Source organism: Mustelus asterias, chromosome 3 (assembly GCF_964213995.1).
Source record: "Mustelus asterias chromosome 3, sMusAst1.hap1.1, whole genome shotgun sequence".
NCBI classification, from domain to species: domain Eukaryota; kingdom Metazoa; phylum Chordata; class Chondrichthyes; order Carcharhiniformes; family Triakidae; genus Mustelus; species Mustelus asterias.
The window spans coordinates 30,293,593-30,315,808 of NC_135803.1; the positions used below are offsets into that span (position 1 = coordinate 30,293,593).

Genomic DNA, 22,216 nt, shown 5'->3' on the forward strand with positions numbered 1-22,216 from the left:
ATCTCTGCTCTCTATTGCTGCATTTTAATGACTCTGATCTGATCTGATGCCTGATATATTACCACCAAGTACTGGTCTAAGCACCTACTTCTCCGAGATCAGGAGAAGACATTTGACAGGCTGCTCTGGACCTCAGAGGATGCCTGATTCAGAAACTTACCCAAGCTGGAAATAAAATCACCACATCTCTTTGGTGGATAGGATTGACTCGAATGCTTGCATACTGGAATAGATTTTGCCATAAACCAGCTGCTGGCCGGTTTACTTTAATACTGGCTCGCTCCCCTGAATTTATTACGAGGACTCAAACATGAAGCTCCAGCAATTTTGCAGATTCTCTGTAGTTGTGATACTTTCCTTGTAGTTGCTGCACCACCTGATTTTCTAATCCATCTTGAAGAGGGATTTATTTTTTAACTGTCTCCGTTTTATTGGAAAATCTTGGAAATTGGATTATTCCAGGGACTCTCTCATTGAGTTGGAAACCTCCCAGTTGCCATTGTTCAGCTTTTTCAGTGCATGGCTGAAAAGGAGACAAGCCCTTACTGCCAAGGTAACCAGAGTCAAGCTGGAAGTAGAATGGATGGATCTCCTGGAGATATTAGTCACCACGATGAACTGGTGTTATGTCCACTCTGATATCAGTGCTATCCAGGAACTGGGCTATCAATGACATCAAAGATGCGGATTAGCGTGGAGTGTTTCTGTCTAATCTCGTATTTGGATAGAGCTAGATCCTAAAATCTCTCTGTGGATCTCTGACCACCTCCTGTTATTCTGAGCCTGCCTGAAAGCCTGGGTGACTATTGGGATAAGTCCATTTCGGGGGAGGCCATGGCCTAGTGGTATTATTGCTAGACTATTAATCCAGAAAATCGGCTAATGTTCTGGGGACCCAGGTTTGAATCCCGCCATGGCAGATGGTGGAATTTGAATTCAATCAAAATAAATCTGGAATTTAGAATCTACTGATGACCATGAAACCATTGTCGATTGTCAGAAAAACCCATCTGGTTCCCTAACGTCCTTTCGGGAAGGAAATCTGCCAACCTCACCTGGTCTGGCCTACTTGTGACTCCAGAGCCACAGCAATGTGGTTGACTCTTAATTGCCCTCAGGCAACTAAGGATGGGCAATAAATGCTGGCCCAGCCAGTGAAGCCCATGTCCCAAAAATGAATAAAGAATTCAGCATCCATCAGTTTGACTGAGGTCCTCCGCAGCAGTGAAGTGGGCATGACCTGCTTTATTGACTATAAAAATCAGACCTCATTTAACACTACACCAGCGTGTATTGTTGGTGTCAAGAATCATATGCCATAAACAGCAAAGAAGCTGCTATTTAGAATCCACAAAAGTGATTCCTTCTCCCTAATCTCGGCCTCTCAATAAACTGTGTCCTTTTTCTCTCCTGTACTCGTTTAGTTTCCTTTTGAAAACATTGAAACTAGAAGCAGGAGTAGGCCATTCGGCCCTTCGAACCTGCTCTGCCATTCATTTTGATTGTGGCTGATCATCAAATTCAAAATCCGCCTTCGCCCATAGCCTTTGATGTCTTTAGCCCTAAGAGCTATATCTAATTTCTTCTTGGAAATCAGACAACATTTTGACCTCAACTACTTTCTGTGGTAGTGAATTCCACACATTCACCAACCTCTGGGTGAAGAAACTTTTCCTCACCTCTAAGCTGTTTACCTCAACCAAGAGTTTCTAGGTTGCATGTGAAAAGGTGTCTTCCTCCCGGAGAGGGGTTGCAGTTGTATGAATTCTCATGGTGTTGGGTTCACAGCCAGTGTTTATAGTCTATCACTCAGAGAGCACGTTGGTTCCCTTGTTCTGCCCACACTCGGTGTGTGTGAGAAACGTTGAGTGTCTTTCCCACTGATTGTGAAATCACAGAGTGGTGACACCGCCCCTTTTGGTGTTGGAGTATCAGATTGGTCAATGCCCCGCAGATTGGCATTCGAAGAGGCGGAGCTCCCTGAGGTTGAGTGGCTTTTGCTCAAGGGGCTGAGTGAGGATGAAGGAAGAGAGGATGGAGGGAGGGAGAGCAGAGCTGGACCCAGACTGGACCGACAGGGAATTCCAACAACTGGTCAAAGCCATAGGAGGCAGAGAGAATATCTTCCTGATCGGGGAAGTGTGCGAGAGCCGGGACCTGATGTTCCAGTTTGTTAATGACTTGTTTCCATGTCCTGGGAAAGTTCACAGTAAGCTCTCGGACACGGGCAGCGGGCAGCAAGTGATGGAGCCCCAGTGCAAGGACTCTGAGCCCCACAGCGAGCGGGAGTTTGAGAGTTTGTTGGAGCCTCCCGGCAAGGTGACCCACACGGTGAACGGCACCAAGGAGCAGAGGCGGATCAAAGCCCGGCTCATTCTCTTCCTCTTCCACCAGGATTTCATCTGTAACAAGCAGAACGACCTCGTGATCCGGGAGCTGCTGAAGGACGTTCGGCACAGGTCCAGCTCCTGGAAGGACCTACCCGCTCTCATTGGGGTGGTCCACGCTGACACTGTCACCGGGGAGCTCGGCGTGGCTGTCCGCCTCATAGAGTATTACCTGCGGGCAGTCTTCCACCGGCACCCCGGGGAGTGCGTGCAGGCTCTCCCCTTCATAGCCAACCAGCCAGACTCTATGACACAGCTGAAAAAGACCATTTGTGTTGTCCTCCGAGCTGTTTCGAGCGTCACAACAGGTATCTCCCACCTAAGGAAATACATTATAGGATGCCTGCACTTTGGAAAGGAATTGTAATGTATCTTTGTTTTTGGTGCATATCCCCCCCTCAACCATTTGGTGCAGTTTATTAATTAAGTGCATTGTCTTGCTAGGGATGGCAATCTAAGCCACTTATCCACCTTTTTTATGGAATATTTAACAGATGCACACGTGTTCAATAGGAGGCAGCAGAAAAAAAACTCGTAATCCCAACCCTTTTTGTTTGACTGCCCTCTTCTGAGATTTATGGCCCTGGCACGCATGCCAGAATTTGCTCTAGGTGAATTAATAGACAGGACTTGTCCGTAGCTAAAACAGAAAATGCTGGAAAATCTCAGCAGGTCTGACAGCATCTGTGGGGAGAGAATAGAGCCAACAAAAAACAGTGCAGCACAGGAAACAGGCCCTTTGGCCCTCCAAGCCTGTGCTGCTCATTGGTCCAACTAGACCATTCATTTGTATCTCTCCATTCCCAGACTGCTCATGTGACTATCCAGGAAAGTCTTAAACGATGCCAGCGTGTCTGCCTCCACCACCCTACTTGGCAGCGCATTCCAGGCCCTCACCACTCTGTGTAAAAAAACGGCCCTCTGATATCTGAGTTATACCTCGCCCCTCTCACCTTGAGCCCGTGACCCCTCGTGATCGTCACCTCCAACCTGGGAAAAAGCTTCCCACTGTTCACCCTATCTCTGCCCTTCATAATTTTGTACACCTCTATTAGGTCTCACCTCATTCTCCGTCTTTCCAGGGAGAACGAGCCCAGTTTACCCAATCTCTCCTCCATAGCTAAGACCCTCCATACCAGGCAAACCTGGTAAACCTTCTCTGCACTCTCTCTAAAGCCTCCACGTCCTTCTGGTAGTGCGGCGACCAGAACTGGACGCAGCATTCCAAATGTGGCCTAACCAGCGTTCTATACAGCTGCAACATCAGACTCCAGCTTTTATACTCTATACCTCGTCCTATAAAGGGAAGCATACCATATGCCTTCTTCACCACCTTCTTCACCTGTGCTGCCACCTTCAAGGATTTGTGGACTTGCACACCTAGGTCCCTCTGTGTTTCTATACTCTTGATGGCTCTGCCATTTATTGTATAACTCCTCCCTACATTAGTTCTTCCAAAATGCATCACTTCGCATTTATCTGGATTAAATTCCATCTGCCATTTCTCCGCCCAATTTTCCAGCCTATCTATATCCTGCTGTATTGTCCGACAATGTTCATCGCTATCCGCAAGTCCAGCCATCTTCGTGTCATCTGCAAACTTGCTGATAACACCAGTTACACCTTCTTCCAAATCATTTATATATATCACAAATAGCAGAGGTCCCAGTACAGAGCCCTGCGCCCTGCGGAACACCACTGGTCACAGACCTCCAGCCGGAAAAAGACCCTTCGACTGCTACCCTCTGTCTCATGTGGCCAACACAGTAAGGGGCTTAAGGCTCCGAAATTTTGTGTGGTTTTTGCTACCAAATAAACCTGTTGGACTTTAACCTGGTGTTGTTAAACGTCTTACTGTGTTTACCCCAGTCCAACGCCAGCATCTCCACATCCTGTGGCCAAGCAGCCAGTTTTCTACCCATCTAGCCACCTGTCCTTGTATCCCATGAGCCTTAACCTTCTTAACCAACCTGCCATGAGGGACTTTGTCAAATGCCTTACTGAAATCCATATAGACGACGTCCACGGCCCTTCCTTCATCAACCGTTTTTGTCACTTCCTCAAAAAACTCCACCAAATTTGTAAGGCACGACCTCCCTCTTACAAAACCATGCTGTCTGTCACTAAGGAGATTGTTCCGTTCTAAATGCGCATACATCCTGTCTCTAAGAATCCTCTCCAACAACTTCCCTACCACGGACGTCAAGCTCACTGGCCTATAATTACCCGGGTTATCCCTGCTACCCTTCTTAAATAACGGTACCACATTTGCTATCCTCCAATCCTCAGGGACCTCACCTGTGTCCAATGAAGAGACAAAGATTTCCGTCAGAGGCCCAGCAATTACATCTCTTGTCTCCCTGAGCAGTCTAGGATAGATGCCATCAGGCCCTGGGGATTTGTCAGTTTTAATGTTACCTAAAAAACCTAACATTTCCTCCCTTGTAATGGAGATTTTTGATGTTTTTGAGTCTGGATCCAGACTCAACGATCCAGATCCAACGTTTTTGAGTCTGGATCCAGACTCCATCTCTCTCCACAGATGCTGTCAGACCTGCCAAGATTTTCCAGCATTTTCTTCTCTTGTTTCAGATTCTAGCATCCACAGTATTTTGTTTTTTTCTTATGGACTTGTCCATAGATTGTCCATGGAAGTTTTACAAAGTAAGTTGCTGTCAGTGGGACATCTCGGCAGCATGACACCCTCTACATATGTGAATAGAGCAAGTGACTGTGTATCTCATTCAGATTGAGCAAACCGTAAAGAAACACAGACTTTGCACATGGGCTCCAGGATCTTATTGCAACAAAATGAGGTGTGTACTCTGACTCATTACACTGGAGCGCACACAATCATGGCCAACATACAAAATACTTCAGGTCTTCTATAATCCACAATTAGCGATGGGCGGCACGGTGGCACAGTGGTTAGCATTGCTGCCTCACAGTGCCAGAGACCCGGGTCCGATTCGGTCACTCTGTGTGGAGTTTTCACGTTCTCCCCATGTCTGCCTGGTCTCCTCTGGGTGCTCTGGTTTCCTCCCACAGTCCGAAAGACATGCTGGTTAGGTGCATTGGCCATGCCAAATTCTCTGAACAGATGGCGGAATGTGGCGATCAAGGGATTTTCACAGTGACTTCATTGCAGTGTTAATGTAAGCCTACTTTTGACAATAACAAATGAAGTAAAGAAATAACATTGGAGTTGGGAAATGCTGATTAGAAAATTAAGTGCATGAACTAAATGTATAATCAACTGGATTATCAACCTATTTAAACCAGCCTTGACAACTAATTCTGCATAAACAATAACCCTCCACATGAGTGTACTTCAGTACCAAGCAATGCTGCCCTGACAGACTGTAGCTGAGTGAGCTGAAGTGCAATGGATTGTCTCCTCTTCCATAAGTGTCTGTAGGACAGAGGGCACAACCTCAGGCTAAAGGGATGATCCTTTAAAACAGAGATGAGGAGGAATTTCTTCAGCCAGAGAGTGGTGAATCTGTGGAACTCTTTGCCGCAGACGGCTGTGGAGGCCAGGTCATTGAGTGTCTTTAAGACAGAGTTAGATAGGTTCTTGATTAATAAGGGGATCAGGGGTTATGGGGAAAAGGCAGGAGAATGGGGATGAGAAAAATATCAGCCATGATTGAATGGCAGAACAGATTCGATGGGCCAAGTGGCCTAATTCTGCTCCTATGTCTTATGATAACTCAAGCCCTCACTGTACCTCTCCTGTGCAGACAATTAGTTTGAAGACCTTGATGGTTCCATGTGGGTTTTGGTCAATCTCTGCAATGATAATACCTTTGATCGCCCTTCATGAGCCCCACCCAGGACTCATTATCATTCCTGGGGACTAAATCCTAACTCCAAATGAGTGCTGAGATCCTACTCACCTGAGGCAAATGTGAATCATTAATTTGAAAAATATATATCTTCCAAGTTTAGTCAGTTAATTGGTTTAAATTCAACATTGGTACTGTGCTATTTATTTTGCTTTGTATCTTGAGCAATAGCCCTGTGAATAAAATCTTTGAACTCTAAAACCGCTCATCCTCTGTGCCCTTTTCTGATAACCTCATCACAGCCCCAGTTTTGAAAGCTCTGCACTAGCAGAATGAAGGGGGCATCAAAAGATTTTTTCAGCTAACACGTTGTCAGAATACTCCCTTTACTGGCTGGCTAATTATCATTCACTCATCGTACATTCGTAACCTTTTATTTTCAGAATATCTGTTAAATCCCCCTTTGTGCAATGAAGTTTTAGGTTTAACTTTTTTAAAAACATGCCCACGTAATGCTTGAAGCAGAACGCACAGAGTTAACTCCAAAGACTATCTATAGTATTATTTTTAATCAAGGGGCATCAATCTCCCTGGGTTTGGAAGAGCAATGGCCATAAAAGTAGTGAGGAAAGCCCCATCGGGACAACTCCCCATTGTGATCCTTCCGCTGGACCGAGGATTGGCAATTACAGGCGTCAGCAGCCCATTCTTTGGACATTGAAACCGATTAAGATCTAGATCGAGAGCAATACCCCCCCCCCCCCCCCCTCCCGCCGGCTGGGAGCCAGGCAGCCTCTTACTGGGAGGTGGGTCAGGGTGAGCTGTGGCTGGCGGCATCAGGGTGAGCCATGGTTGGCAGTGCTGGGATGATCACAGGTATTATCATTGCAGACATTGACCAAAACCCACATGGAACCATCAAGGTCTCCAAACGAATTGTCTGCACAGGAGAGATACAGCAAGTGCTTTGGTCACTATAGACACTTTGTGGTTGGCGGTGCTGGGGTGAGGCGTGGCTGGTGGTGCCGGGGTGGTGTGTGGCTGGCAATGCTGGGGTGAGGTGTGGCTGGCAATGCCAGGGTGAGCCGTGGCTGGCGGTATCAGCGGGTTGCAATGCTCAGTGTGTCCAGGAGCCAGTGTCCAGTGTGTCATGCATTCTTACGGAGGGGGTTAGCCCTCCAATGTAAATCTGCTTGCAGCAGTTTGCGATCTTTTTTAGCCACTGGAGCGGAAAGCCTTCGAGCACCTTCCATATTAAGGTACCTCCAGATCTCCTGCTTTTCTGGCAGCGCTTACCTCCCCCTATGGAGCTCCTGGCTGCTCATTTCTGCCTTTTGGACCTCCCTGATCACTGGCACTCGCACACAGTTGGGTGTGCTGTGGACATGCTCAGTCTTGGGACCCACAGATGATCCCGACATGGGGTCCCAGATGTGTGGGAACATTCAGTCCATTGTGTAATGGAGATGGAAACAAAAACCAAAAATTGCTGGAAACATTCATTAGGTTGGGTAACACCTGTGGAGAGAACAAAAGTCAATGTTTCGGGAATGGCAATAGGAGCCATTTTACAACGTCTACGTAGGAACTAGAGATCGGATTGATAATCTTCCAGGATTGACCCGGAGTCTCCAGGAATTGAAGGTCAGTTTCCAGGATTTTGTTATTTTCTTTGAACATTTTTCTTTACCGGATTTAAGAATATTGAGAATGGGAGAGAAGAAAAGGGTGTTGGCCTGAGTCCAGCATCATTCACTTTACTTTCCAATTGGCGTAGGAAGGCAGTGTGTCTGTCACAAGAATGGATGGGTTGACCAACGAATGGCCAGAGCAAGTCATGTGGTGAAGTCTCCAGGAATACATTTAATCACAATTGACAACCCTAACTAGAGAGAATCTTATTCAAGAGGATTATGAATGCTGAGCTTTACAAGATCAATATTTTTTAAAATAATGTCCTCTTTAACTTGAAGTAACACAGAAACTTCTGTTAAAGGGTTATGGTGAATTCCTGGTAAACACCTCGGTTCTAAGAAGTGTACATATATGATCTTTGGTTGCCATGGAGAGAGAAACTCAAATTAAAATGTGGAAGGGCAGTTTCAGCAGCTCTCTCACAAGTGTACAGAACAGAGAAAAAGCTGCTGCTGAGATACAGGCAGTCAGAAACAAAAGCCACTGCCATGGAGAAGCAGGGAAAATTGCTGGAGTTAAAGACCAGTTTCTGTTCAAACAGAATAAAGGGAACACAACAAAGGGAGCTCTTGAAGATGTGGCGAATGGGGATTTGTCATTCAATTATTTAGTTATTTGGGGAATTGATCTTTTTTTTACAGTTGCCAGCCTGTATAGGGAATTGTCACAGAGTTATTTCTAATTTCATTCACAGTTTCCCCCCTCCCCTTGAAGGTACCTGGAAAATTCTGGGTTCCACATCTGCATCCAAACCTCTCTCTCAGGGCGGCACGGTAGCACAGTGGTTAGCACTGCTGCTTCACAGCTCCAGGGACCTGGGTTCGATTCCCGGCTTGGGTCACTGTCTGTGTGGAGTTTGCACATTCTCCTTGTGTCTGCGTGGGTTTCCTCCGGGTGCTCCGGTTTCCTCCCACAGTCCAAAGATGTGCGGGTTAGGTTGATTGGCCATGCTAAAATTGTCCCTTAGTGTCCTGGGATGCGTAGATTAGAGGGATTAGCGGGTAAAATATGTAGGGATATGGGGGTAGGGGCCTGGGTGGGATTGTGGTCGGTGCAGACTCGATGGGCCGAATGGCCTCTTTCTGTACTGTAGGGTTTCTATGATTCCTATGGTGTCTTACCTGATCTGATGCGTATTTTCAGCATTATATATTTTGCTGAATTCTTCATGTTTTTCGTACAGTTGGAGAGGTTCCATTGTTGTCACAGGCATACCATTGCAACATCTGGCTGTGTGAGGCATAGTTCTGGAAGTGCCCTGAATACCGGAATTATGCATTATTTTAGGTTGTAAACCCAAGGATGCTAACATTGATTGACAGCAACTTTTTAATCTCGTGGTTGGTCACAGATCTCTGATTTACAATTCCATGGGCCAGGAATTTATCTTGCAGGCTTCGGATGGTGCGTCTCTGAAAAAAGCGTGAAAGGGATATTGTGATCGATCATAGGTTTAAGACTGAGCTGCTTAAAGTTCCATAATACCCTTGGCTGGCAAAAATCTATCAGTCAAATTTAAAGTGATTATTTGAGCTATCATCCACTGCTTTTTGCGAGGAAAGTTCCACAACTTCTTACTACCCTTTGCATGAATGTGTCCGAGCCTCTCTCCTGAATGCCCTGGCTCTGAGTTACAACCTTTTTCCCATACAGCCTAGTTTGCATCTGCTGGAGTTTAGAAGAGTAAGAGGCAAGCTGATTGAAATGTGCAAGATCTTGAGCGGTTGTGACAGGATCGATGTGGAGAAGATGTTTCCTCTTGTGGGAGAACCTAGACTAGGGGCCACTGTTTTAAAAATAAGGGGATGCCCATTTAAGACCTGGGTGAGGAGATCTTTTTCTCTCTGACAGTAGTGAGTCTTTGGATATCTCTTCCTCAAAAGGCAGTGGAAGCAAGCAGAGCTTTTGAATATTTTAAGACAGAGGTGGATAGATTCTTGATAAGCAAGGGGCTGTAAGGTTATCAGGGGTAGGTAGGAATGTGCAGTTGAGGTCACAATCAGAACAGCCATAATCTTATTGAATGGAAGAGCAGACTCGAGGGGCCGAGTAGCCTGCACCTAATTTGTATTTAATTAGGGATGAGCAACAAATGCTGGCCTTGCCAATGATGCCCACGCCCTATGAAATGGAAAAAAACTAGCAAAGGCAATAACTCTTAGAAACAGATCTGTGAAAAAAAACAGCAAACAGTATTCAGTAATTGTAACCTAGGACCGTGAAGCAGGTAAATGTTTTTAATCTTTGCAACTGAAGATCCAGGGTTGCAGCATTTATATCCCTGTGCTGTTTCAGTAGGGTCTGAGCTCCTAAATATTCACTTTAAAAATGTTCTGAGCTCCTAAATATTCACTTTAAGAATGCAGACGGTAGTTGTTTTGTGAATGGGTTCATTGGTCAGTTGGTCAGTGATATTGGACTGCAATACAAATACAGAAAACGTACATCAAACAAAAATATTCAGAATAAACTGAACATGTAAACATTGGACTCCTCCAGATTTGACTTCCTTGTTTACTGACCATTAATCATTAATATTTGGTCAATAACATGCACCTAATGGAATTGAATTAATCTGGGATTCCATTTGGATTATCAGAATTTGTGATCAGCCAGAAACTCCTCTTGTATATTTATTGCATTTGCAATCAATGATGACAAAGGTTTGACGAATTGTTGAAAATTTCCCTCTTTTCCTCCCTTTTCCCATCTCCACGTAACACCACCCACCTAATATAAAAACACAATCTGTGACTCTGTGGTAAAGGATTAGAAAAGGGCAACATTAATGTCATTGACCTTTTTTTTCAAATGGGTACCACCTCCTGAACTGTGTTCCTCATACAGTTCCAGTCTAAACTTCAGTTTATTAGTGTCACAAGTAGTTGTAATGATATGAACACCAATGAAGTTACTGTGAAAATCCCCTAGTCGCCACACTCCGGCGCCTGTTTGTGTTAAGGGAAAATTTAGCATGGCCAATGCACCTAACCAGCACATAATTTGGACTGTGGGAGGAAACCAGAGCACCTGAAGGAAACGCACGCAGACACGGGAGAACGTGCAAACTCCGCACAGTCACCCAAGCTGGGAATCGAACCCGGGTCCCTGGCGCTGTGAGGCAGCCATGCTAACCACTCTGCCACCATGCCACTCCAGTCAGAAGACCACCCCAGTCAATCCCTAGTCAGAAGATTAGATTTGGAAGAGCTGGATTCTGGAAATCTGAAATAAAAGCAAAAATACTCAGAAGATCAGACACCTGTGACCACAAATGTGCTTGAGAGGAAGTACTCTGTGTGTCTGACCACATTTCGCCTATTGGTTTGAATGGACTGTGTACTTACTGAGAACACTGAAGTATAGATCTGTTTTGGTAACTTGGGTAATCTTGATAAGTCTGTGTACAGCTGTAATGATATAGATGGGGTGAAGGAGTAGGGTATTATAGTTAATCTTTTCATGTTTAATAAATGTTTTATTCTCTTGTTAAAAATTAATCAGTAGTCCTGTGACTCTCTTCATTCAGGTTTCTAAAAAAAGTGACAATCTATTGAGCCAGGGTTCCATTCTGGGACCTGACTGTCCAATGGTAACTGGGATCGTAACAAATTGAAAAAATTTGAGGCTGAAAATTTTCTAATGTAGAACAGAGTAATTGGACTACTCCCATTGTAGTGGTAGTACCAAGGTCAGATGGTATTGTACGAATATCATATATATCGAATATCTATATAATGAATATCTATATTGATCTTTTAGAGGTCGATAAAATAATGAGGGGCATAGATCAGCTAGATAGTCAATATCTTTTCCCAAAGTCTAAAACTAGAGGGCATAGGTTTAAGGTGAGAGGGGAGAGATACAAAAGGGTCCAGAGGGCCACTTTTTTCACACAGGGTGGTGAGTGTCTGGAATGAGCTGCCAGAAGCAGTAGTAGAGGCGGGTACAATTTTGTCTTTTAAAAAGCATTTAGACAGTTACATGGACAAGATGGGTATAGAGGGATATGGGCCAAACGCAGGCAATTGGGACTGTCTTAATGGTTTAAAAAAAGGGGCAGCATGGATAAGTTGGGCCAAAGGGCCTGTTTCCATGCTGTAAACCTCTATGACATGAATATGTGGTGATTACAAGGTAACTGCAAACTATTGGAATGCATTCCGCAGGATACTTTGCCATACGTGGAGGATCTGTTCACAGTCATGTCAGGAGGCCAAATGTTATTCAGAGTTGGATCTGACAAATGCCCACCTGCAACTTGAGTTAGACAATGTGTCTAAACTGTATTTGACTATTAAAACACACGTGGGTCTATTTCAGTTTCATAGGTTGCCAGTTTGTATTTCTTAAGCTCCTGGAATTTTCCAAATTCAGGAAGTAGTGTGCTATGTGAATGAAGTACTTATTTCGGCTCCCATGATGACAGACTGAAATAGGTGTTTCAACATTCTGAAAAGTAAGGAGTTCGGGTGAAGGCACACAAATATGAAACGTTTCAAAAATCTGTAGACTATTTTGTCACAGGGTAGATGAAGATGGTTTACATCCTACCAACAGTGAGGTTCAAGCATGAGAAAATCACCAAACTAGCAGAATATCTGAGCACAGATCCTTTTTGGGCTTCATGAATCACTACAATAAATTCATGCCAAATTTGGCAACTTTGCTGCATCCATTGAATGAACTCTTGAGGAAGGATGTTCCATGGAATTGGACAGGAATGTGACAAAACATTCAAGTTGTGTAATAGTCAACTGGTAGACGACACAGTGCTTGTATATTATGATGTGTCCAAATAATTTAAGTTAGCGTGTGATGCCTTTCCATAAAGAGTAGCCACTGTGATCTCTCGTGTTGGATGATTGCGAGGAGAGACCAATTACATTTGACTCACACACCCTAACTTCCAGTGAGGGAAATCACCCTCAGAATGTGAAGTATTGTCTTTGACCAGAATTTTATGTGTAATGTTTGGGCACATTTCCAAAGTCATTGTGTCCTCGTGCAATATTTTGGCCGATGGGCATATGTGCGAGTTGGAAGCCCATCAGCCAACAATCAAGAAGCCAATTTAGATTAATTAAACAGCAATTGACTGGGATTTTATGTTACCCATCTGTTTTTACGGTTGCCAGGAGGGCCAATTGGCAAGGCAGCCTTTGCATTTTAGCTACAACTTCGATCCAGGGTGCGATGAAATTCTAGGCTCAAGTAAAATTAACGCAGGGATTGAGATCTGTGTACGATTGTGCTGTCTAGACTCTCTTGGCACAGTTTTTCCACTGATATTTATTTTTTACAGGTCCACAGCTGCCTCTCAGCTGAGCAGCGGCTGTTCCCCTGAGGGAGCACATTCGAACCGCCAGTCCACACATTCCCTTTCCTCGGTGCCCACCCTCCCCAGCAGCACTCAGCCTTTAACAGAGTGCGTTTCACGCTAAATGGTTGTTAATTGGCCAGACATCGTAATATTGTGTTAACAACACGATCTCAAGCGGGAGTGGGTTTCACATCCACTCCTGCCCATGCTGACTTTGGTTGTGCCCTGATTGTAAAATTCACACCATTGATCTTCAGGGTAAGAAGATTTCATAAATACTTGTGTGGTTGTAGTTTCACAATCAAAACTGCTCATAATCACTCATTTTGATTCCAAAATCTCCAGTACCCACTTTGGCTACAGTCGGAGTACAGACATGGACTTTGATTTTGTCTGCTTGTCAGTGCAACATTAAGTACAGACTATTGAAGATTTATTATAATGTTGATGCAATGTCTAGATCACTGTCCTCATCACAGGGAGAGCCCAACGGGGAGGATTTATTTTTCTTTTCACACGTAAATGAGTCACCAATCGCAGCAAATGACATTGGTTGAACAACTCGTAAACAAGCATGTATGACTATATCGCAAACAGGTGGCCAACACAGATACTGTATTTGGAATTCAGGCCATTTTTATGCGTAAGAATGAACCTTCCGTTGATAACCGTTGTGTTATGTGGGGACAAAAGTTGTAATTCCAGAAAGTTACAGGTCACATTTGCTATATGATTTCAGGGTCAACACTTGGGGACGCGCTTGACAAAGAGTCTGGTGAGAAGCTCCCTTCGGTGGCCAGGGCTAGATAGGGATATAGAAGACGCAGTGAAACAGTGTCGAGCAACAGAAAAGAAGCTGCCATGGGAATGACTGGCTTGAGTATGAGTGAGGTAGCAAATAGATTCTGCTGACTTTGAAGGGCAAGAGGTATTCGTAGTGACAGCCCTTTGAAGAGGGTTGAGGGAATTGAACAAATAGCAAAACTCTAGATATCTTGCAAAGTTTGTTCACTGCTTATGGGTTCCCAAAGGAAACTGTCTGACAACGCACTTCAGTTTTGTTCAGAAGAGTATCCATAATTCACAAGAATGAACAGGCTAAAACACTCTAGAGTTCTACCATATCACCCTGCTGCAATTAGAGCAGCATAGCACACAGCTTGCTTTTGTTAAAAAAGCTTTTGAGGCAAATTGGAAGAAACACCGGTTTTCATTGCCTCACAAACTGGTAAAATCTTTGTTTATTGTAACATCCTTCACATTACTACAGGCTGAACACCAGTGGATTTCTTAGAAGACCATCTAGAACAAGGTTTTCATTGATGAGGCTACATTTAACACAGTCTGTAGAAGAGGAAAAAAATCAAGGCAGAATGAGAGCCATGATGGGGGTAGAGTGAGATAAAGAAGTCTGAAGTTGAACCAGAAGGTTCCAATGATAACAAGTGGTTGAAATGGCTACCAGGAAGAGTTGTAAGAATACACAGTGCTTGCAGGTATTCAGTCAAGATGGGCGGTAATGGAAAGGTTAGGTTTGTACATGTATAATTTTATCTTTAGAGGTTTATGAAAAAAAGGAAGGTGGGAAAAATCAAATGAGTCTGATTAATCAGATAGTTGGGATACATGTGTGGCATGGTGGTGATGGGTGGCACAGTGGTTAGCACTACTGCCTCACAGCACTAGGGACCCGGTTCTGCTCCAGGCTTGGGTCACTGTCTGTGCAGAATCTGCATGTTCTCCCCGTGTCTGCGTGGGTTTCTTCCAGGTGCTCCGGTTTCCTCCCACAGTCCGAAAGACATGCTGGTTAGGTGCCCCGGCCATGCTAAATTCTCCCTCTCTGTATCCGAACATGCTCCGGAGTGTGGTGATTAGGGGATTTTCACAGTAACTTCATTGCAGTGTAATTGTGAACCTACTTGTGACACTAATAAATAAACTTAAATAAGTAGAGTACCAAAGTTCCAATAATTACTCCCTCATAAGCGCCTGAAACCAGTTCAAAGCCAAGTCACAGTCTGACAGACATGAGTGGAAAATTCAATTGAAGTTTAAGGTCAAAATCAGTCTTTGTTGGAGAAAGCTTCTCCTCCGACTCGGGCCAAGATGGGTCAATCCTGAAAGTTTGGGTCAAGAAAATAGATATCCTCATGAGAATAGGAAGCCAATGGCTAAGTTTGATTTGTAAATAAATGAAAATCAAGAAATGTATATAAGTTGTATGGAACTTAAAAATTGTGCATCTTTTTTCATTGAGAGAAGAGCTTGATCGTGCCCTCTGGCCACTTGTGTATGTATGTCTTCATCTTGAGTTCTCAGGCAAAAGCAGGTCTGATCCACAATACCATGACCTCCTCCACAAGTAGGAAGTTCTGAATCCACTCCAGTCGGAACAGGAATTGAACCCCAGTGCTGTTGACACCAATCTGATCCATAATGGCCATTTTCACATGCATATTGCAGCTTGGAGCTATGAATAATGATGGCAGAGGCTCCAATTTCCTTTCCATCACATGGCTGACAAGGAATTATGAATACACCTTCCTTAGCCAGCAGATCCTGGAATGTGTGCTGAAACGTGTTTCTGGCTTAGAGGCAGGGATGCTACCCAGTACACGACAAGACTATGTATGTATGTATGTCAGCCAAACCGGATTAAATCAGTCTTCAATTTGGTACCAGCCTCCATGCTGTACAGTGGTTTTTGTCCTGCAAAGATGGCACAAGTATCACATGTACATTATGGAGTTCTGAATGGAAAGAACTAAATGGCAGGCAAAGACAGTGGTATTGAGTGAACTGTGTGTGTGAATAATATGTTTCTTTTTAATGACTTTGAAATCATTGAGGGATGAAGTAAAGATTATGTAGCATCATGTCAGATTTGAGCTGTTTGCTGTTTGTCAACATGAAAAACGTGGTGGGGCAGAAGTCAGTGACTGTTGATTTGCAGATACAAAGGCATGTCAGCTTTGTTAAAAGGTCCCCTGAATACCTCATTTTACTCATTTGCCTTGATCCTTCACTTTCTGTTCAATCAGCTTTCTATCTATACTGCTATATTTCTTCATGGTTTAAGGCACAGAGTCAAAATCCTGGAATTCCTACCCTAACAATCCTGTAGGTGTACCTAGACCACGTGGATTGCAGCGATTAAAGAAGACGGCTCACCACCACCTTCTCAAGGGCAATTAGGGATGGAAAATAAAAGCTGACCTATCCAGCGATGCCCACATCCCATGAATGAATTTAAAAGTCTTTCATCTCTAATCTCAATTTCTAAGGCCCTTGAACATGTCATTTCCTTCATCTATGTCCTTTCTTTCCTCCAAAACCTCTTGTTTGAATCTCTCCAATCAATTTTCCACTTTTCCACATCTTAAGTCTACCCTAGTCAAAGACACAAACAATATCCTTTGTGGTTGTCGGATACACTGCACCCTTTCTAGCCCTTGAGATAGTTGATTATACCATTCCAATGCTTTTCCTCTGTTGTCCAGCTTGTTCTGACAGTATTCATTTGGCTCCACTCTTACCTGTCCGACAACATCCATCGCATTGTTACAATGGCTTCTCCTCTGAACTCTACATTATTACCTCAGAAGTTCCCCAAGGATTCATTCTTGCCTCCCTTTCCATCATCTAAATGCTTGTCCCCTCTACACCATCCACAGAAAGGAATTGACTTGCGCATACTTTACTTAATCAGTAAGTAATGAAATGGTGGGGATGTGTACTATTGCTTATATGAGCATTATTTGAACAGAAAGTAATAATACAAACCAGAGCAATAATTTACTTTAAATTGTTTTGCTTTGGTGAAACAAGAAACTAAGGAACTTTTATTTTGCTTACAGATGTAAGGGAGAGAAGAGGAATATGTTTTCCTGGAATTCCCTGTTTCTTCAGGAATACCAGAAGACGTATAGAGGATAGACAAGTTAATAACATTCGGAATTGCATAAAACAAGAAGGTAAATTGAAAATGACGCTGCCTTTTTAAAAAAAAAAAGCAGATGCAAAATTTAAACAGATTTGCCTTTGTCTGGTCCTTTCAAATGAACTAAACCTTCATGTATCCAACATAGAATATTACAGCATGAAAGGAGTCAACTTTTCCCCGTATTCCTACATTTTTTTTCTCCTTCCAAGTATTTAATCAATTCCATTTTGAAGACTATTGAATATTTATACAGTAAGAACAACTTGTATTTGTATAGTATTTAACATAATATAAGTTTCAAAGTGCTTCACCTTGACACTGAGCCGCGTATAAAGAGACATGTAGGCAAATGACCAAAAACTTGTCAGAGAAGTAGGTTTTAAGGAGTGGCTTAATGTGGAAAAGAAGAGTGGTGGGAAGGTTTAAGAAGCAAATCCCAGAGCTTGGGGCCTTGGCTGTTGACGGCATGGCCACCCACTGTTACAATCCCAGCTGATCTTACCACGAAGTAATCCAGTCTCAGAATGAAACCCTGGCTTAATAGACCATCACTTTTGTGGATGAACAGAGTCACAGGACTGCCAATTTAACTTATAACAAAAGAATGAAAAGGTTGACTAAAATATAATACTTCTTCACCCTACCTAAATCTTCACAAATGTGTGCAGATTGTTAAGATTAACAGAAGATACAAAATATATCTTCGTGTTCTCAGTAAGTACACAGTCCATACAAACCAATAGGCAAAATGCGGTCAGACACACCACACACTGATGCCACCCAGTATAGCTTCTGTGGATTTCTCATCAAATCCCCCCAGATGCCTGTCACACTGTGAGCCAACTGGTCTCCTGGAACTCCAGGAAGTCTCCTGACTTCCACATAAGTGTTTCCAAACTCTACTCTGAAAAAACACACCTTAGAACCTTCTCCCAAACAAGGCTTTCTCTTCGATGCTTACACCAAGGACCCACTTCCAGAATTTCAGTTTGTCTTTCAGTATTCCTCTTCTCTGGATTGCCACATGTATTCAAGTTTCCACATCATCTCTCAGGTATCCAGTCATACCAACAGAACACCATTGCTTCACAGGCTGTTTTCAGGTGTCACCAACCTTTTGATTTACCTCTGATATCTGGTTTCTCACTTTAAATCTGGTTCTTGCAGCTGTCTCTTTAACTCAGAGTACTTTCTCTGATTTTTACTGCTTTTGGTGGTGGCACGGTGGCACAGTGATTAATACAGCTGCCTCAGAGCGCCAGGGACCCAAGTTCAATTCCTGGCTTGGGTCACTGTCTGTGTGGAGTTTGCACATTCTCCCTGTGTCTGTGTGGGTTTCCTCCGGGTACTCCAGTTTCCTCCCACAGTCTGAAAGACATGCTGATTAGATGCATTAGCCATGCTAAATTCTCCATCAGTGTACCCGAACAGGCGCAGGAGTGTGGCGACTGTGGGATTTTCACAGTAACTTCATTGCAATGTTAATGTAAGCTTACTTGTGACACTAATTTAAAAAAACCTTAAACTTTAACTTCACCCTACAGGACCTTATTCAACATTTTGTTCTCTGTTCCTTTAATGGAATTGATTTCCTGAGACTTTTTTTTGTCCCAACTCCCCAGTTGTCTGGGCTTTCTCTTGTTCTTTTGGGATGTTTGCTTTCTCCCAGTTCCCTGGTTCTGTCTAGCTTCTTCTTGGTCTAGCTTAAAACTAAACTCAAAAGTTATTTCTAACCTAAGGCAGCTCCTGGTTGCTAAGCAACAGCCTAGTCTTCCTTTAACCCTGTTTATTTTCATGTCGTAAACCTTTAATTGCAGTGCAGGCATAGCTTGAAAGAGGGTAATGATGGCAGATTTGAAAGAGAACCATTTACGATATCGGCTAATGTGAGAAGTAGGAAGGAATGTGGGTGGTCAGCAGTAAAGTTGAGGGAACAGGAGGACCAGATGAACTCAAAGGGCATAATGGGGTGTACGAGAGAAAGCAGAGAATGATGCAAATGCAGAAAAGGGCACTTTAGAGATTTGGCCCAGTGGATCAGGAGAAGGGAGGAACATGGCAGCTGATCGGATGGCCTTAGTTTTAGTGACAAAGCATTTCATGAACTCTCGCTTATTGTTGACCGTGAGGTTGAATGGAAATGGGGTTTAAGATATGGTTTGTACTTCAAGAAAGAAGTATGGGGTTATCTTTGCGTTCAAGGATGATCCTGGGAGAGTGAACAGTTTTAGCAGATGAGAGCAGGACCTAATGGTGTGTAATGTGGTCAAACCAGATCTGGTGGGGAATGGCTAAAGCCTTTGTCTGTGATATCTGTTCAAGTCTGTGCCACTTGGATTAGGTTAGTGGAGATGAGGAATCTGCTGAGATAATGACCAGGGTAATGGTTTTATTGGGGATTATGGTAACAAAACGGCAAAGGTAAGGATAAGATTGAGTAAATACAGAAATGTTGTGATGAATGGCTGGCCAAAGGCAATTGTTCGATTTATAGTTGTAATACCAGCTGTTATAACTAAGCCTTCATATCTATAGAAGTTTGAATGTATGTATTTTGAATGTATTCTCCATTGTGTATTAGTGTTAGTGCTGTGAATTATTTAATCCGTTAACTTTGCAATTTTCTCTGGTTGATAAATCAAATTGTTCTGCCCAGTTGAGATTGGGTAACTCTATGAGGCAAAACTGGAATTTTTAATTTTTCTTTCTTGGGATGTGGGCCTTTCAGACAAGACAGATGTTTATTTCCCTCAGTCAGCTATACAGTGTAGAATGCAGTTTACGTAAGCTGGAATGGACATTGAGAAGTTCTGTTCCCTGAAGATGGCAGTTATGACAATCTGATTATTTTCTAATGCTGACCTCTGAGTTGCCATTCAATTTCAGAACTAGGCTTCCAGAGTTGTAAACATCAATTAGTTTATTTATTACTCATAAGTAAGGCTTACATTAACACTGCAATGAAGTTACTGTGAAATTCCCCTAGTTGCCGCACTCCGGCGCCTGTTCGGGTCAATGCACCTAACCAGCACGTCTTTCAGACTGTGGGAGGAAACCGGAGCACTCGGAGGAAACCCACGCAGACATGGCGAGAAAGTGCAAACTCCACACAGCCAGTGGCCCAAGCCAGGAATCGAACCCAGGTCCCTGGTGCTGTGAGGCAGCAGTGCTAACTAATGTGCCACCCACAAGTGATGCTGTTCTCCATTATGCCATTGGTGAGAGGGAGAACTGGAATGCTCTCTTATTTAAAGTCTTCATCTAAATAAAGTCAATATAAACAAATGTTGGGAATAATGTGGTGCTGTGGATGAAAAGAGTTGTTCCTTGTCTTCAAACAGAGCTGGAATTTCACTCTTAGCGGATCAGAGCGCCATGTACTATGGTCAGGATAACATTGAATTCTGGGGAATATCCACATTCAAATCAAATCCAGAATGAAGGATTAAATACTCACCTTCTGATTGCCACAAGGCGCCTGTTAAAATAAATTCCCCATGAAAGTTGGCTCTGTGCATAAGACTGTTGTTAATTGGCAATCTCACTCTGAGTTCCTGCAGAATGACTGATGTGGGGAATGGAAAAATCTGTGGTCCAGGTCGCTTTCTGTGACAGCAACTTCCTCGTTAGTGTAGAGGATAGTATCCCCACCTGTCACACGGGAGACTGGGGTTCAATTATCCTGAGGTGGTGGTGGCATAGTGGAATTGTCACAGGACTAGTAATCCAGGCATCCAGTGTAACGCTCTGGGAATCTGGGTTCAAATCCCACCACAATAGGTGGCGTAATTTGAATTCAGTAAAAGTCTGATGATGACAATGAAAAACCATGAAACCTATCTGGTTCATTAATGTCCTTTAGGGAAGGAAATCTGCCGTCCTTACCCAGTCTGGCCTGCCAAAAGGATTGGTGGTTTTCTGTGGTTTGACTGAAGCAAACTGAGTCAGAATAGAAGGGGTTTTTACTCTGCATTGCTTTGTGTTGTATCTAAGAGTATTTAATGCTTGCTGCCAAAATAATGAAAACTATTTCATTCCTCGCCTCTGTTGTTCCTCATTGATTAGCTCAAGTCAAATGGACTGAAAAAAGAACACTGATAATACAACACAATTTTGAATCTGGCTTTATAATACTTGCATGTTGTTTTTTTTTAGGAATATCCAAGACTGCTGGGACAGATGCTACTTCACAACAGTTGACAGTGGGTCCATCCACGGTTGATGGCTATAAAACTGACCTACAGATTGACTCTAGTGGAAATAATGGCATGAATATGGAAACTGAAGTTTAAATGATTTTTATAAACCACTGTTTTCTACATTTGCACATTTATTAAAGAGTACCAGGACCTGAGAAAAACAAATTAAATACTTGATTTTCCATATTTTCCTTTTTCTCAGTGTATTGATTGGGAGAGTTGCTAGTCTGGATTATCTGAACAAGTACTTATTCCAAAAGAACCTGAAATATGATGGTATTGTAGTCCTCACAGTTGACTTAACCTATGATAACCGAGTATGTGCATTCATTCAAACCAATTCACCGGCTGTAAACATGGGAAGAGAATCCTGACATCGTCCAGCTCAGTAAGAGTTTTAACAACACCAGGTTAAAGTCCAACAGGTTCATTTGAACGTCCAGCTCGCCATTTTTGAATCAACTCCTTTGCAGAAAACTTGTTGACAATAATCGAAGAGAGAAGTATTCTGTCAGTTCAAGAGAAATATGTAAAACTGAAAAGATTTGCCTGAAAGTATTTAAAATTCCTAGCTCCTCTGAGAACCATACTTTTTTTTATTTAAAACTATTATGTATGAGGTCTGATAACTAATAAAAGACCACTAGGTAAGTGGGAGTAAACTAACTGGAACTGTTGATTAACACACCTATTCTCTTGCACAATCAGTACACCTGACCTGTTCTCTGAAAGGGGCATGCCCCAACATTCAGAACACACCTCCTCTTCCTTCAAAACCTCTCGTATAACATACATTTTTAACACAATTATATAGATACACAACTCAACTATATACAAATAAGAATATGAACTGTGAATAGCAATATCAATGTCCACTTAAA

At 43.1% G+C, this 22,216-nt stretch overlaps 1 protein-coding gene across 2 annotated transcripts; it reads left to right on the plus strand.

The window, feature by feature from the left end:
- The first annotated feature begins 1,995 nt into the window (after nt 1-1,995).
- On the plus strand, nt 1,996-21,521 carry LOC144483322 (uncharacterized protein C2orf72 homolog). Of its 2 annotated transcripts, XM_078202041.1 has the most exons (3): nt 2,002-2,695; nt 17,051-17,167; nt 21,292-21,521. In XM_078202041.1, the coding sequence occupies exons 1-3, from the start codon at nt 2,020-2,022 to the stop codon at nt 21,426-21,428; spliced, it is 930 nt and encodes a 309-aa protein (XP_078058167.1). In that variant the 5' UTR covers nt 2,002-2,019; the 3' UTR covers nt 21,429-21,521. The 2 variants fall into 2 exon arrangements, with proteins under 2 accessions (XP_078058173.1, XP_078058167.1); XM_078202047.1 differs by lacking the exon at nt 17,051-17,167 and having other exon boundaries at nt 1,996-2,695.
- The last annotated feature ends 695 nt before the right edge of the window (nt 21,522-22,216 follow it).

What these genes read in the sequence shown, in the direction of transcription:
- LOC144483322 (XM_078202041.1), top strand. Translation starts at nt 2,020, where the DNA reads ATGAAGGAAGAGAGGATGGAGGGAGGGAGAGCAGAGCTGGACCCAGAC. An exon ending in TGTTTCGAGCGTCACAACAG is followed by an intron (nt 2,696 to 17,050) that starts GTATCTCCCACC and finishes TTTTGCTTACAG; the next exon opens with ATGTAAGGGAGAGAAGAGGA. An exon ending in GAATTGCATAAAACAAGAAG is followed by an intron (nt 17,168 to 21,291) that starts GTAAATTGAAAA and finishes GTTTTTTTTTAG; the next exon opens with GAATATCCAAGACTGCTGGG.